General features: G+C 39.3%; 1 protein-coding gene across 2 annotated transcripts in view; it reads right to left on the bottom strand.

Annotated features, from left to right (window-relative positions):
• Positions 1-14,336, bottom strand: part of LOC141984669 (isoaspartyl peptidase/L-asparaginase-like) — a 241,812-nt gene that overhangs the window by 176,233 nt on the left and 51,243 nt on the right. For both annotated transcript variants that reach the window (XM_074947901.1, XM_074947902.1), the window contains exon 3: positions 2,817-2,959. In XM_074947901.1, the coding sequence (XP_074804002.1) occupies positions 2,817-2,959 (143 nt within the window). The remainder of the gene's footprint in view (positions 1-2,816; positions 2,960-14,336) is intronic.

Below are 14,336 nucleotides of genomic sequence, written 5' to 3'. Positions count from 1 at the left end.
TGTTCATAGCGATCAAGGATTGTACCGTGCCATGATATCTGAAGTTTTCACATGGCCTGATGGTGTTTCAGGTGAATGGAACACACTTGTGTCTTTCAAGGTATAGCATTCAAGAACCATGTGTGATAATATTTTCCGAGTACACTCAGAGAACCACTTAGAGTGTACTTAATGGCCTCAAATCTTTCTGACTAGGTGGTGATGCAAAGGTGATCTGCATAAATGAATCTTTACATATCAGGGAATTCTGGTCGGTCATTTTTGTAGACATCAAACAGCAAGTGTGATGACACTGAATCTTGAGCCAATCCATTCTGTTGAGTATGCCATTGACTTTTCTGAACATCCATCTCAGCAAAAATACATTGATTCTCAAACAGGGAGTAGATGACCTGGACCATTTTGCTTCCTCTCAGAATTCTTGCCAATTTCAGTAGAAGTGCACAATGGTTCATGGTGTCGTAAGCAGCTGGCAGATGAACAAACACAGACCCTGTAATTTTGCAGATTGAGAAACTATCTTTGATGTTCTGAGATGGGTTGCAACTTAGCCTTAGCATGAATGAGATGGGCTGAAATAGGCTTGGTCATCAGTCAGCTGCTCTTTCTATTGGCTCTATTCTACACATGATCATCTGTGCATATAGCTTCTAGGTTGAGAAAAGGATATTGGGTGATAACTCTTTCCAGAGCTAGGGTCTTTATGTGGTCTAAGTAGTGCAATCACTTTGGCCTGTCTCCACAGCCTGGGGGTCTGTGTTGTCTCCATGCAAGAATTAAAGACGTCAAACATCCAATTCTGCACTTTTGTGACAAAATGCAGTAATCATTCATTAGATACACCATGGAGTCCAGTTGCTTTTCCACATTTCAGAGTTTTCATGGCTATTATAAGTGTCTCAGTGTTGAGTTGCTCATTGTGCACTTTGCTGTCTGAGGAGTGGACAACATTCCTGCTTGTTTCTTTTCCTGTTTTGCTTTGTGGCTGGCTGACCATTTAGGGTGCGTTCGTGTGCAACTTGTCTGTGAGAGACTGTGGCAATGGATTTGGGGTTTTGTCCATCAGGGTTCAGCTTCCAAATGTTAGCCCAGGCTTTAGTTTCCGATTACAGCACAGGTTTGTTGTTTCAACCATCTCCCTCCAATGGTCACACTGATCCTTTCTATTCTCTCATATAAGCATGTTCCTGAGTCCAATGGTTTCTTCACCAAACAGATCCAAGTCAAACAGTTCTGAATATTTTTTAGATTGTTGGCTGGTCTGTTCTGAAAGCCCAGGTACAAATAATTTCCAGTGTGCCATAGTGTACTTTGATGAAGTCTTCCACACCAGGGAGACAAATTCTCCATAACGCTCATGTGCCAGAGTAATATCACAGATGGATAAATCCAATTCAGAGGTAAAGCCTTCCCAGTCAGATTTTCTAAAGTTGAATCACAGCAGATACTTTGTTTTTCTGGGCTGTACTATAGCCTCTAATGGCACTTATTGGTCTATGCTTTGACCTTGGAATTGCTGCCATGACCTCCTTTTTGAAGTTGCCTGTATTTTGATGAACAACAAAGGGTACATTGGGATTGTACTCTTTGTTCCATCATGTGCTTTGGAAGATATATTTGTCATTGAAGTCATAGAGCAAAATCAAGTTGTTTGGTGCTGCCCACTTCTCAAATCCTTCCTTATTGTTGTCATTGTTGGGGTATCCCAGATGGTGTTGACACTATTGAAGTCCCCTATGATGAGGCATGGTTTTTCTGACAGGGGAAAGTTGGCTGGCCAGGCCAACTGTTCAGCTGGTGGCTTGTAAGCAGAAACTACTGCTATTTTATCAAGTTCAACCATGATGAGTTCCATTGTAGCACAGTGTTTCACAGCAATGTTTTTCACCCGTCTTTTGTCCAGTACAAGTATTGTGCTGCCACAGATGTTGCTTTTTATGTTCACAGAAATATACATGCTAGGGATTTTTGGGGCTGCTGTCTCTCTCTTTCTTGCAAGCATGATATATGCTTTTATACCAGACAGAACATCAGCCTTCTCTGCAAATAATCCTTCCACATTGAAACGGATGACTTTAGGTGCCCTGTATATGACATTTATGTCTATTTCTCCTGTGTTCTCAGTGCATATTGTCAGATTTGGTTTCTGCCACGGTTAGTTGCAATGGGAGATTAACAGGGGTCATGATGCAGATAGATAGATCGATCAATCGCTAGATAGATAGATAGATAGATAGATAGATAGATAGATAGATATTTCCTTAACTGTTGCACAACCTAGTCATCATCAGCTGGCTGATTTTTGTAGGTTTCACAGCAGGAGTGAGTCTGCAGGAGGAATTTGAAGGAACACAAGTAATGTCTTTAATGGATTAGTTCCATGCATAAGGGGCAGTATGGAAGAAAGCATTAGCTTACATAGGAAATATTAACAAACCAAAAAATAAAAATTGTCTACACTTAAGGCCAAGTCTGATCCCATTGAGGTCAACAGAAAAACTTCCATTGACCTCAGTGGGACAAAGATTTGGCCTTTAATCAGCAAAAAATTCATTAAAATTTTAAATTATTAATGCTAAAATAAAAATATAATTTTCAGTTGAAACACCTTACATATTTCACTAATTTGTCATGGTGACAAATGACTGACAACAGATGTGATTAGTTAGATTGTTGTTTGTTTCACTTAACATTTCTCTCCCTGACCCCTTTACATTTTCTGGAGCATTTTTAACAATTACACAATCTTATTTGTCCCCCTGTCAAGAAACATTAGAATTAAAACTGCACAGATGAAGAAAATAAAAGTTCTCTACCTTTTCCAAGACTGAACAAGCAAACGTCACCGGATTAGAGATGTTCCTGATACAGGAGACTGCACCAGCAGCAAGAGTTTTACCATTCATGATGATTGCATCAAGTTCCACATAACCATCAGCATTCAGTACAGCACCATGACCTGCAGGAAACCATTCCATTTGTAAAAGGTCAAACATTCTTAGCCTTAAGCTTTTGAAATGAAGCAGAGAAAACAATTTCAGAGCTATTTACTACCCTGTTCTCTGACAGCTTTTGTCCTGGCTTCCTGTAAGAGATATTTGCTTTTATAGTCACAATCCTGTAAGTAAATATGATGCTTGTGGCTACAAAAAAAGCATTTGATTGTTTTCTTTGAGTCATAAAGCTTTTATCTTGTTTCTAAAATCATAAACCCTGTTAGGCATTGCATTTTTCCAGTGGTATTGACTGTTGTCCCTTCTCAACATTTTAGGTAATCAGATAAGAGTATCAATGATCATAGAGCAACTCTAGTAATGTAGGAAGATATTTGTAATACATGAAATATGTTTACTACTGAGGTAAACATGACTATTTTAGAGACAAGGCACAACTGATTACTATTGTCAAGTTTCAACACTTTGCATTTCTAATATGCTTCTAAGCTATCTGCTTTTGGGGCATTTAAAAGAGTAGATTCAGAGCCCCTTCAGCATTGTTTAAACATAGAACCACACACATAATCATTATCAAACAGGCTATTATGGCTGTGAAGAATTCTATCCAAATAGGAAAAATAAAGATGCAAAATCAGTGTAAAGCAAAATGAACAGTAAAATGGGGCCTTACTAAAATTCACACAAAGATATTATTAGTAAGTGAAAAAAAGAACTGTATAGTGAGGGAGGGGCTATATTATTATTAATAATTATTATTTTCAATTGGGCCATAACCTTTAACATGTGTAGTGATTTTGGTCAATCTAGGCAGCAGTGGGCATTTTTCCCATGTTGGAAAACCATGGCACAATTGTTAGTCTTTGCTTATGGCAAGCCTAGATTGGAATGTCAAGATTTTTTTTTATTAGAGAGAAAAGATGAGTGAGTTAATATCTTTTACTGGACCAACTTCTGTTGGTGAGAGAGACAAGCTTTCAAGCTTACACAGAGCTCTTCTCTGGATCTGGGAAACATACTCACTTTCCCATTATGTTCGTGTCTCTCGCCAACAGATGTTGGTCTAACAAAAGATATTACTTCACACACCTTATCTCTCTAGTATCATGGGGCTGACGTGGCTACAACACCACTGCATACACAATTTTTCTTTTTGTCAGAACTGAGGAGTACTGGCAGGATATGCTGGCAAAGCTTGTGTGGAAGATATACACAATATGCCATGTGCCTACACTATCAGTCACTTGCATAAGCACTCAGATTCACCCCCAAAATTATTACAAACCTGAAACAACTTCTAGACTATCCAGCAACACTTTTCTTTCAAACATTCCCATTAATGTTTCTCATTGCTCTCCTTTGAAAGCATCCCTAAAGCACCATCAGGTTTATGACTCAATAAATCTGTGAAAAGGCTTACAGTGAAATAACGGTCATCTGCTTCTAAATTAAAATAGTATCATAACACTAGGGGCTGGTATCTATAAATGTGTAACTCCTATAAGTAAAACATTAAATGGAGAAACAAATCCTTCCCAGACTTGATGTATATGACATAGCTGGGCAGTTAAGCAAAGGACTTCAATGTAACAACAAGGGGAAAATAAAATATAAAAGTTAAGGAAGAAGTACAAATGAAGCTGTTTATTTGGGTTGTTGATATTCTACTTATGTTCATGATAGCCGAGCACTTTACAAACATTAAAATCAACATCTGTCTAGCAATTAGCACAAACCAGCCACCTATCTTATCGATGGGATACCCTCAGGCTAAGGGCACAAATTAAGAAAAAGCCATTAAGAAAGTATCTTGACTTGTACCCTTAAAAATAATAATCACCAAACTTGGACTTGGGCAGAATGCATGAGGGAGGAAATTCCAGGACTCAAGTTGTTCTACTGAGAATGCCTTAATCCCTGAACCAGGAGGTCCAACTCTATGGACAAGAGAGCATGAACTTCAGGATGGAATGCAACTCCCACAGTAGGAAGAAGTAAACTCTGAAGCCCTAATTCAGAAAACCACACTTATGCTTCAAGAAACCAAATGGCACCACTCTTTGTGGGTGAAAATTGGGAAAGGAGCTTAAAATAGCCAGGTCCCCAGTGCTCTATAAACTTCTGAATGCTAACCCACCTTGAATAGAGCTAGTCAAGAATTTTTCAGTTTTGTGTTGGTAAATGCTGATTTGCTGAATCAAAACTTTCTGTCAATTAGATTCTGTATAAACTTTTGATGGAAACCCAGCAAGCAGGCTAGCCTGTTTCCTGCCAGTCCTCCCAGCTGCCCAGCTCCTCGCCTGGCAGGCCTCTGGACTATTAGGTTCTCCAGACTACCTGGGAAGCTGGCACCCAGGCTGGACAGCTCCCCAGCTGTCTGCCTGCAGGTGGGTGGGTTGCCCAGCCCAGTCAGTGGTGGCTACTTACCTGGCCAGTTGCCTAAATGGCCAGAATCCCTGGGTTGCAGGCTTCCTAGCTGTCCTGCTTCCTGGGTAGTACTTACTCAGCTAGCCAACTCCTTGGGCTTCCTGGCTTCCCAGGCAGCAGGCTCCCAGGGCTGTCCACTTAACAGGCGGGCAAGTTGGCAGATGGTGAGCTGACCAGGAAGCCAAGGAGCTGGCTGCTGAAACTGACTTTTTAAAACATGACATTCCAAATGCAAATTTTTGACAGGATGAAAACTGTGGTTCCCCCACACTTCTCACGATGTGCTGCAGCTGGATACAGGTTGTTGTCTTATGTCCCAAACTACAGTCTACACACAGCGGCCAGGATTCACAACCGTCTCCAAAAGCCATGTCAGAGTTTTGACTGTTCCAGGTACTCTGACCTCTTCCACATCTTTTTTTACCATCTTCACTTTGGTAAATTTATTTTTATTGGTGAACTTTGTATTGAATAATGATCACATGGATTGGAAGAAACTGGGAACAGGATGGTGGTCATGATTAAAAAATACAGGGCCAGCTCTCCAGTCAACTCAGGCCACTTTGGAAATGTTTACACTGCACTGTAAACCCACATCTGTGGGACCAGGGCTTGTGGACTCAATGTTTCCAAGCCCACACTTGAGTATCCATGCTGCATTGAAAATCTGGACTTACAATTGCTGGATCCAGGTCTCACAGCTGTGCCAAAGCATTCATATTGCACTACACTCACTTTCTGACTCAGGTCTGCAGCTATAGCTGTGTCCACACTGCAAAATTATAAGACTTGCATTCAAGCCACAGAGGGACTTGGGGCTCTGACCTATCCCCCAAGCAGGGTCCTAAGACCAAGGTCCTGCGTGATGACTGAAATCATAGTCATCTGTGTGTGGCTGGAAGGGGGATTTGAGATCAAACCTAAGTAAGAGCCTGGGCTTATTGCACAGTTTAGATTTACCCTTTGAGCCACAGAGCCAGTGCAAAGTGGACATACTCTGCCTGAAGGTTACCAGCAATTAATTCCCCCTGCATAGATGAACCCTCCACTGGTATAAAGCTTGAGGAGGTGGAACAGCTGCCTCCTGTATCAGCCCTTCAGCTGGTGTAAATATTGCCAAGGCTATGGGGTGCAGGTTTGTGGAGATACACTCTTCCCGCTCCCAAGATCTGAGCAGAGCTCTGCACTTAGGATGAATTCAGTCTCATGGAAAGCTAGGGACAAGAGTTGGTGGAGAACCATAAAGAGAAGGAGATGAACCAGAGTTGAAAGGTTGCTAGAAAAAGGAACTCAGTAACTTCATTGTGTTTTCATTTGTGGGATTTTTTTAACCTTTTCCTTGTCCCTCCAATGGTGACTGGGAATGAACTTTTCTTCTGATTACCCAGAATACCTAGAAATTGTTATAGTTGCAAATGGAAACCTTTACAGTGGGGACCAAATTATTGCATCAAAAGGTGCAAGAGGTTTGGAAGAAATGTATTAATAGGTTCTGCAGTTTACTGATAGAAAGGGAATTTAGCAAATTTATTGTACAGAGACTGAGGTTGCACAGCATGTGCTTTAGATGTGTGTGTATTTTTATCACGTTTGCGGATGTCTCAAGAGTAGTAAGATTCTCCACTAGTTTTGCTTATCTCCAGAGTTCCCTCTTTGTATGGTCTTGGAAAAAAATGATGTTCTTGTATATCTAAAAACCTCTTCTAAACCAACTTATTTGATTGCTTCCTCCCTTTCCAACATACTGAAATTGCTCTTCTATGCATAGTTACTTACCTTTTCGGCTTTTCTAACTAGGACTCCTTCTTATCATCCATCCTGACCTTTGTGTGACCTTACAACTATTAAGCATGACATTCCCAGTGTGGCATTGTTTGCTGAACTTCTCAGGCATTTAGCTGTTCTGCTTCCATTTCTACCTCTCCAACTACTGTTGGTTGTTGTTGTAGTTGTTGTTGTTTGTGATTGTTATTAAATACTCCTCTTTCACGTGACATTTCCACAGTAGCGCCTTCAAGTGCTTATTCTTTGACCAATTCTTCTTCTCTACCTCTATGATTGTCTGTAATTGTGAATAATTTGAAGAATTGTATTGTCAAGCTTAAACTGAACAAAAGTACTGTCAATGTTAGGCCTCAAACTTCCGGAAACTCTAAAAAGCAAGCTTTGCAAAAGGAAGTTAAGACTTGTGGTCAAGATGCGCTACAACCAGGCAACTTTTTGCTGACTCCTATGAAATAAGCAAACCCACATTAACCACACTTAAAACTCAATTGACTACAAAAGATAAATAGGCCTGAATTGTATGATTAACTGACAATTGGCTATAAGGAGATAAGTATGCATCAATTATACAATTGGGGCAACCACACTGACCACATTAGCAATGTGGTCCACCCTGATTGGTTGATCTGTTTTGAAACACGACCAACAGATCAGATAAATCGAAGGCACAAAGCCAGTGTGTGTCTTGGGCATACTACATACCTGGCCCACACCCCGTGAACCGAAGGGACGTGCACTTCTCGACTGTCTGTACCTGGCCAGTGCAGAAAATGGCCGACTGAAGGGTAATGTATTTTCGGACGAATGCAGGGTAAGTCTATGGAGTAAAGAAGTCTGAGTGCTCGAGCGGAACTGATCTCAAGTTGTATCGATACTATAGGATAAAACTAGCAATAGATAAAGGGTGGATGATAGCATTACATATGCTGGTCTTCAGGGTCTTCAGGGTCTTCTGTATAACCTATCAGGACGAGTGTATGTGAGGTTGCTGTTCACTAGCTTCTTGGTGTATAACAGCTCTACATGTACTTGTGCTTGTCTTTAGTATAAATTGTCAACACAAATGCATGTACAGTTGTCATTCATTAGCTCTTTGATGAATAGTAATTTTACGTGTATTTGTACTTGTCTCCAATATAACTTGCCATTTGTATGAATTCTTATCCAATATTGGTCTTTGCTTTTTCTTTTTCTGTTTTGTTTATGCTGTTATTATAGTAGAAAATCATTAAAAACCTTACTTGAGGAATAATTAGTAGTTCTTATTTATCTTATACAGACACCACTTGACCTCATTACATCTGTGTTGGGTGGTGGGATGTAGCGAACACCCGGGGTGAATTAGGTCCCCGAGGCGTGTCTCCTTCTTCCTTTATCTCCGCAGTAATCACATTAACTTTAAATTCAGCCTTAAGTATAAATTCAATGCTGACGATGCCCAAATCTCCATTTCCTTCCAAGTTTTGGTCTTTTCCTCACTTTCTGACTGCCTTGTTTTCTTTCTGTACAGCTCTTCACCATCTGATGTAGTGCTCCAAACAAGATGCTTGGGGACAAGATTAGGCGTAAGGAAACAGAAAGTCAGACCAAAATGCAGTCTCATGCTTTCTCCATCTCTTTAAGACTGTTTGACCATACCTCAGCTTGTGAGACAGAACTCGGGTCCTGATTTCTCAGAATGGGGGGTTGTAAATGATATTAATTTTCTTTCTAACAAGCTTTCCAAAACCAGAAAAATCTTAATATTTTAGTAATGGAGCTTTTATTTCATATTTTCTATGGAGTATTATTTGTTAAGTGCTATTCGTGCTGACTGCCTAAAATCTAAGGATGTAGCCTTTCATACTTTCTCCTTTAGATATAACTTGCTGCACATCAGAGGCAGGGCAATGCTGATAATTTCAGAAGAACCCAAATCATTAACTATCGAGATGTATGTGCATAATGGAGCAATCATGTCATTTTATTGTCTACTTTTTGTGTTTCTCCTCTTCCTCCCAATCTTATCTGCTAAGACACTGTAGTATTACCTCAGTCAAACATGGTATGCTCTTTTGGCCTGTGGTCATGTTTTTACTTGTCTGGCAGGCATCTAAAAGATTTCTGACCACTTGAAAAGACAAAAAGCCTTTGACAAGGTCCCTCACCAAAGGCTCTGACGCAAAGTAAGCTGCCACGGGAAAAGAGGGAAGGTGCTCTCATGGATCGGTAACTGGTTAAAAAATAGGAAACAAAGGGTAGATACAAATGGTCAGTTTTCAGAATGGAGAGAGGTAAATAGTGGTGTCCCCCAGGAGTCTGTTCTGACCAGTACTATTCAACATATTCATAAATGATCTGGAAAAAGGGATAAACAATGAGGTGGCAAAAATTGCAGATAATACAAAATTACTAAAGATAGTTAAGACCCAAGCAGACTGGGAAGAGCTACAAAAGGATCTCTCAAAACTGGGTGACTGGGCAACAAAATGGTAGATGAAACTTAATGTTGATAAATGCAAAGCAATGCACATTGGAGAGCATAATCCCAACTATACATATAAAATGATGGGGTCTAAATTAGCTGTTACCACTCAAGAAAAAGATCTTGGAGTCATTGTGGATAGTTCTCTGAAAACATCCATTCAATATGCAGCGGCAGTCAAAAAAGTGAACAGAATGGTGGGAATAATTAAGAAAGGGATAGATAATAGGACAGAAACTATCATGTTGCCGCTATATAAATCCATGGTATGCCCACATCTTGAATACTGTGTGCAGATGTGGTCAGCCCATCTCAAAAAAGATATATTGGAATTGGAAAAGGTTCAGAAAAGGGCAACAAAAATGATTAGGGGTATGGAACGGCTTCCGTATGAGGAGAGATTTATAAGACTGGGACTTTTCAGCTTGGAAAAGAGACGGCTAAGGGGAGATATGATTGAGGTCTATAAAATCATGACTGGTTTAGAGAAAGTAGATAAGGAAGTGCTGTTTACTACTTCTCATAACACAAGAACTACGGGTCACCAAATGAAATTAATAGGCAGCAGGTTTAAAACAAATAAAAGGAAGTATTTCTTCACACAGCACACAGTTAACCTGTGGAACTCCTTGCTAGAGGATGTGGTGAAGGCCAAGACCATAACAGGGTTAAAAAAAGAACTAGATAAATTCATGGAGGATAGGTCCATCAGTGGCTATTAGCCAGGATGGGCAGGAATGGTGTCCCTAGCCTCTGTTTGCCAGAAGCTGGGAATGTGTGACGGGGATGGATCACTTGATGATCACCTGTTCTGTTCATTCCCTCTGGGGCACCTGGCACTGTCCATTGTCAGAAGACAGGATACTGGGCTAGACGGACCTTTGGTCTGACCCAGTAGGGCCATTTTTATGGTCTTATGTAAATAATAATAGTCATCTGGGAAGACAGTAGATCATTTGAACCCCAGTTCCCAGAACATAAAAAATCTATTTCATTTCAAGACAAGCCAGTGAGGCTGGACCATAGAAGTACAATTTTCAGTGCCTGCAATCAGATGGCAAGTGCTATAGACACTATATTTAGATTAGTTCGCCAGCTATCTGTGGTTGTCTCTGTGTCTCCACTCCTGAATTTCAATTAATTCAGAAACAACATGTCATGTCTTTTCTCTGCTGTATTTAAAAATGGAAATGTAAAATTCCATTTCCCAATATCTTCTTTAACTTTCTGTCTTTTTCAGAACAAGAAACAAAATCTTCCTCCAAAGGCCAAATTCAGAAATGGTATGAGCAGTACAGCTAAACTCAGGTCAACAGGCTTGCACCCACTTATACAAGGTCTGAATATGGTCCCCAGACATTAAGATTTCCTTTGATTCACACTCTAGTTTTCTGACCTCACCTGTTTTTATATTCAAGATTGCTGTATATACTCCTAAAATATCACAGTTCTTTTTGTTTTCCCTTCTCGTCTCTTCACAGTTGGTGGTATGTTCTTCTTTCATGCTGCTCTATCATCTGGAACAGCCTCTCTGTGCTTAATTAACTCCCTGACTTTTTCAAAATCCTATTTCAAGACTTGTCTCTTCTCTCTGCCCTATGACACCTGACCTTTGTAATAAAAATCAAACTTACTTCCTGAGCCTCTGAGTTTCCTTGTGTTCAATCATTCTCCTTGAAACTTATCCACAGTGTTCCTGTTTATTCTTACCTTCTACATCTGGAGATTTTGCTCTGTTATATATTGTGACCACGTGTAATATACATTATTTTTCTTGCATTGGTAGACTGCATTCAGATATGAAACTAATATTTTGTGTGGATATTGCTATGCAAAGATAAAGTTCATGTTATGACATATCATGTGTCAAATTCGCAACTGTTATTCTATTCTGAAAATGCGAAACTCATTCCATATTTCCATTTAAAAATGTTTTCTTCTATATTATTTGATAATGCAAATGAACAGCACCAAATTCTGAATGAAAATATTACATTTGTCAAGATGATCCGTCAAATGGAAATATTCTGCAGGATTTTCAAATAGAACTTTTGTTTTCAATTACAAGACCCAGCTAAACGACTTAATTGTCTATATAGTGTGGTACTTGTTCAGAGAAATTGAATTGAGTTGGTCTTTTTGCCATGGTATTTTGAAGCTTCATGCGTGCTCTGTGAAATCCCTCTTTGTGAAGAAATATGTATTTGCAATAAATAAATCCCAGATATTCTTGTTGGATCTCATATATATCCTCTGTAAAGATAACTTTTCACCTATCACCATTTCAATACTGCCTCACATACTCATGCAACAACAAAATAGAAAGATTAAAAATATATTTTATCACAAACACTTAATAACTATTACTGCGTGACTGCCCCCATGATCCCTATGTCCATATTACTTGTTACGATGGATTTACCTTGTATATTTTTCGATTAATGTAGTACTCAAATCTAAAAGTCACTGGAAACTGACACAAATCTCTCAGTGTCATCTAAACCCCATTTATGTAGACAGAACAGAAATAATCCAAACTTTTATCCAGACTCATTCACAGCAAAACACATTGATGGATTAAAATTGGAAAGAAAAGCTATGGAATCGGAAAGTTACAAAATTCAAATCCAGATTTCAGTGATGTTTTGATGTGAGTTTTCAGTTCATGTTCACGTCAGGATTAAGTTCCTTTAATATTACAAGGTAAAATTTAAAGATGGAGTTCATAAAATTGAAAAAGTGGGTTAGATTGCTAAATCTAATTAATTTGTATTATCAGTGATGAATGATCAATTAGTAGCCATATACAGTAATTATTAACATATCATTTTGACTACCAATTTTATAATAGTATATGGTGAGTCTGGATTACTCATTTTTTTTCAATTTTCTATACATTCTTTAGTATTTTTAAAGTGATAGGCTTCATAGTTTAAACTGAATAATGGAACTACAATAGGCACTGCATTAAAGGACTCATTACAAAACAATTTCCATCATTTACATGTAACATTTTACAAAATCACTGGAAACTACCAAAAAATACTTTATGTCAAGAAGCATGATCAAACTCCTTTTCCTTCCTGTCAGATTGTTCTTAAAGTTCCTACAAATCAAGCTTACTACTCTGCTTCACTGCTCAGTGTGGCTTCAGATTAATCTGCAGAGTGTCAATAAATCATAAACTCTTTTATTCATGCTCAAAGTGCATTCAATCAATTTTACCCACTGCTGAGCTTCTGGTATTATCAAACGTTTGATCTATCTTTGTGCATTTACTAAATAATTTAGGGAGATGATATTGACTGATTAGACATTGGTTTGAAGTTCACAGAATCTATAGTGACATTAAAATATTTCTGGTTGACAAAAAACCTCTCCAATTGTTGTTAGAATTATAGGATTCACACTTCATTTGCTTTTCTACAGTATACAAGTTTCCTTTTGAACCAAAACATTTCCTTCCATGGAAAACCACTTTGTTAACATCATGTCTTGTGTTAAAGCTAGCCTCTAGTCCACATCCTGTTCTCCTACGGAAATTTATTATCTGAAACAGTCCTTGATCCTCTGGTTAAAAAGAGGCAGACATTGCTTCTCTGGGGTTTATTATTCTCTTACAGACAGGATGCTTGTTACAGTCACCAGGTTACCCATGGCTAGCTGGTACAGGAAGTCAGAGATACACATTCAGAGAGATACAAAAGACAGCGGGCAAGCTCAAAGGCAGCTGATGAGCTAGACATATCTATCCCTACTGAAGATTTTATTATATTCTAGATAGGTTCTTCTACAACCCTTATCACTGTGGTATCTGAGCGCCTTCCAGTAATCCATTAAGCATCGGTCACATGGTTTGTTCTCTCTCTCTCTCTCTCTCATCCTCTTGTCAGGGGGGATAATTGTTTTCAGTGTAGTGTTTGGTTTAGGCAGAAGGAGAGGTTTGTGATGGTCCTTAGTTCTTGTGGGAGTTCATTAAATAGTCTCAGACTGGCCCCTGAGAAAACTCTGTTTACTACACAGATAAGCTTAAACCTTGTGAGTCCCACTGTGCCCAAAAAGCAGAACTGTCAACCATGCTTCCTGATCCTGGAGCTTTTGGTAATTTTTTAGATAGCCTGGATCAAGCCATTGAACACTTTAAAGATAAGGACTAGGACATTGAACTTGAGTCCATATTCTATGGAAGCCAGTGTAGAGAACAGAGGACAGGCCAGATGTGCTTGCAGTAGCTTGTGTTGGTTAGGAGACTACAGTGTGAATTTCCTAAAGGCTGATGGCTCCATGCCAGGGTATATAGCATTGCTGTATTCCAGACAGGAGATGACAAAGGCGTACATAACTGAGGTCTGGTCATCATCTTAAGATGAAACAGAAGTTTCCAGCAAGCCAAAGATAGTAGGCATTACTCATGGATGCTGCTGTGTGATAGCTTAGTGTCACTGAAGAATCCAGGAGCACTCCTTTACTATGGACTGAGCTGACCAATTGCAGGTGTTTACATGTAGATGTCTATCTGGTTCAATATCTGAAGACATATAGAGCATCCAGGTTACCAAATCTCTGAGCACTCAAACAATCCCTGGGAATTCCTTATTTTTTTTTTTCATGATTTGTGAAGAGCTCCCACGTTGCTGTATGTGAGTCACCCAGCCCCAGATTCCCTTATTAATGCAGCCTTCCCCATTAATAGAAAACTCTTGAAG

This window comes from Natator depressus, chromosome 3, assembly GCF_965152275.1.
Source record: "Natator depressus isolate rNatDep1 chromosome 3, rNatDep2.hap1, whole genome shotgun sequence".
Taxonomy (NCBI): Eukaryota; Metazoa; Chordata; order Testudines; family Cheloniidae; genus Natator; species Natator depressus.
The sequence above is the reverse complement of the archived record's forward strand: the minus strand, read 5'-3'. Positions and strand labels throughout refer to the sequence as shown.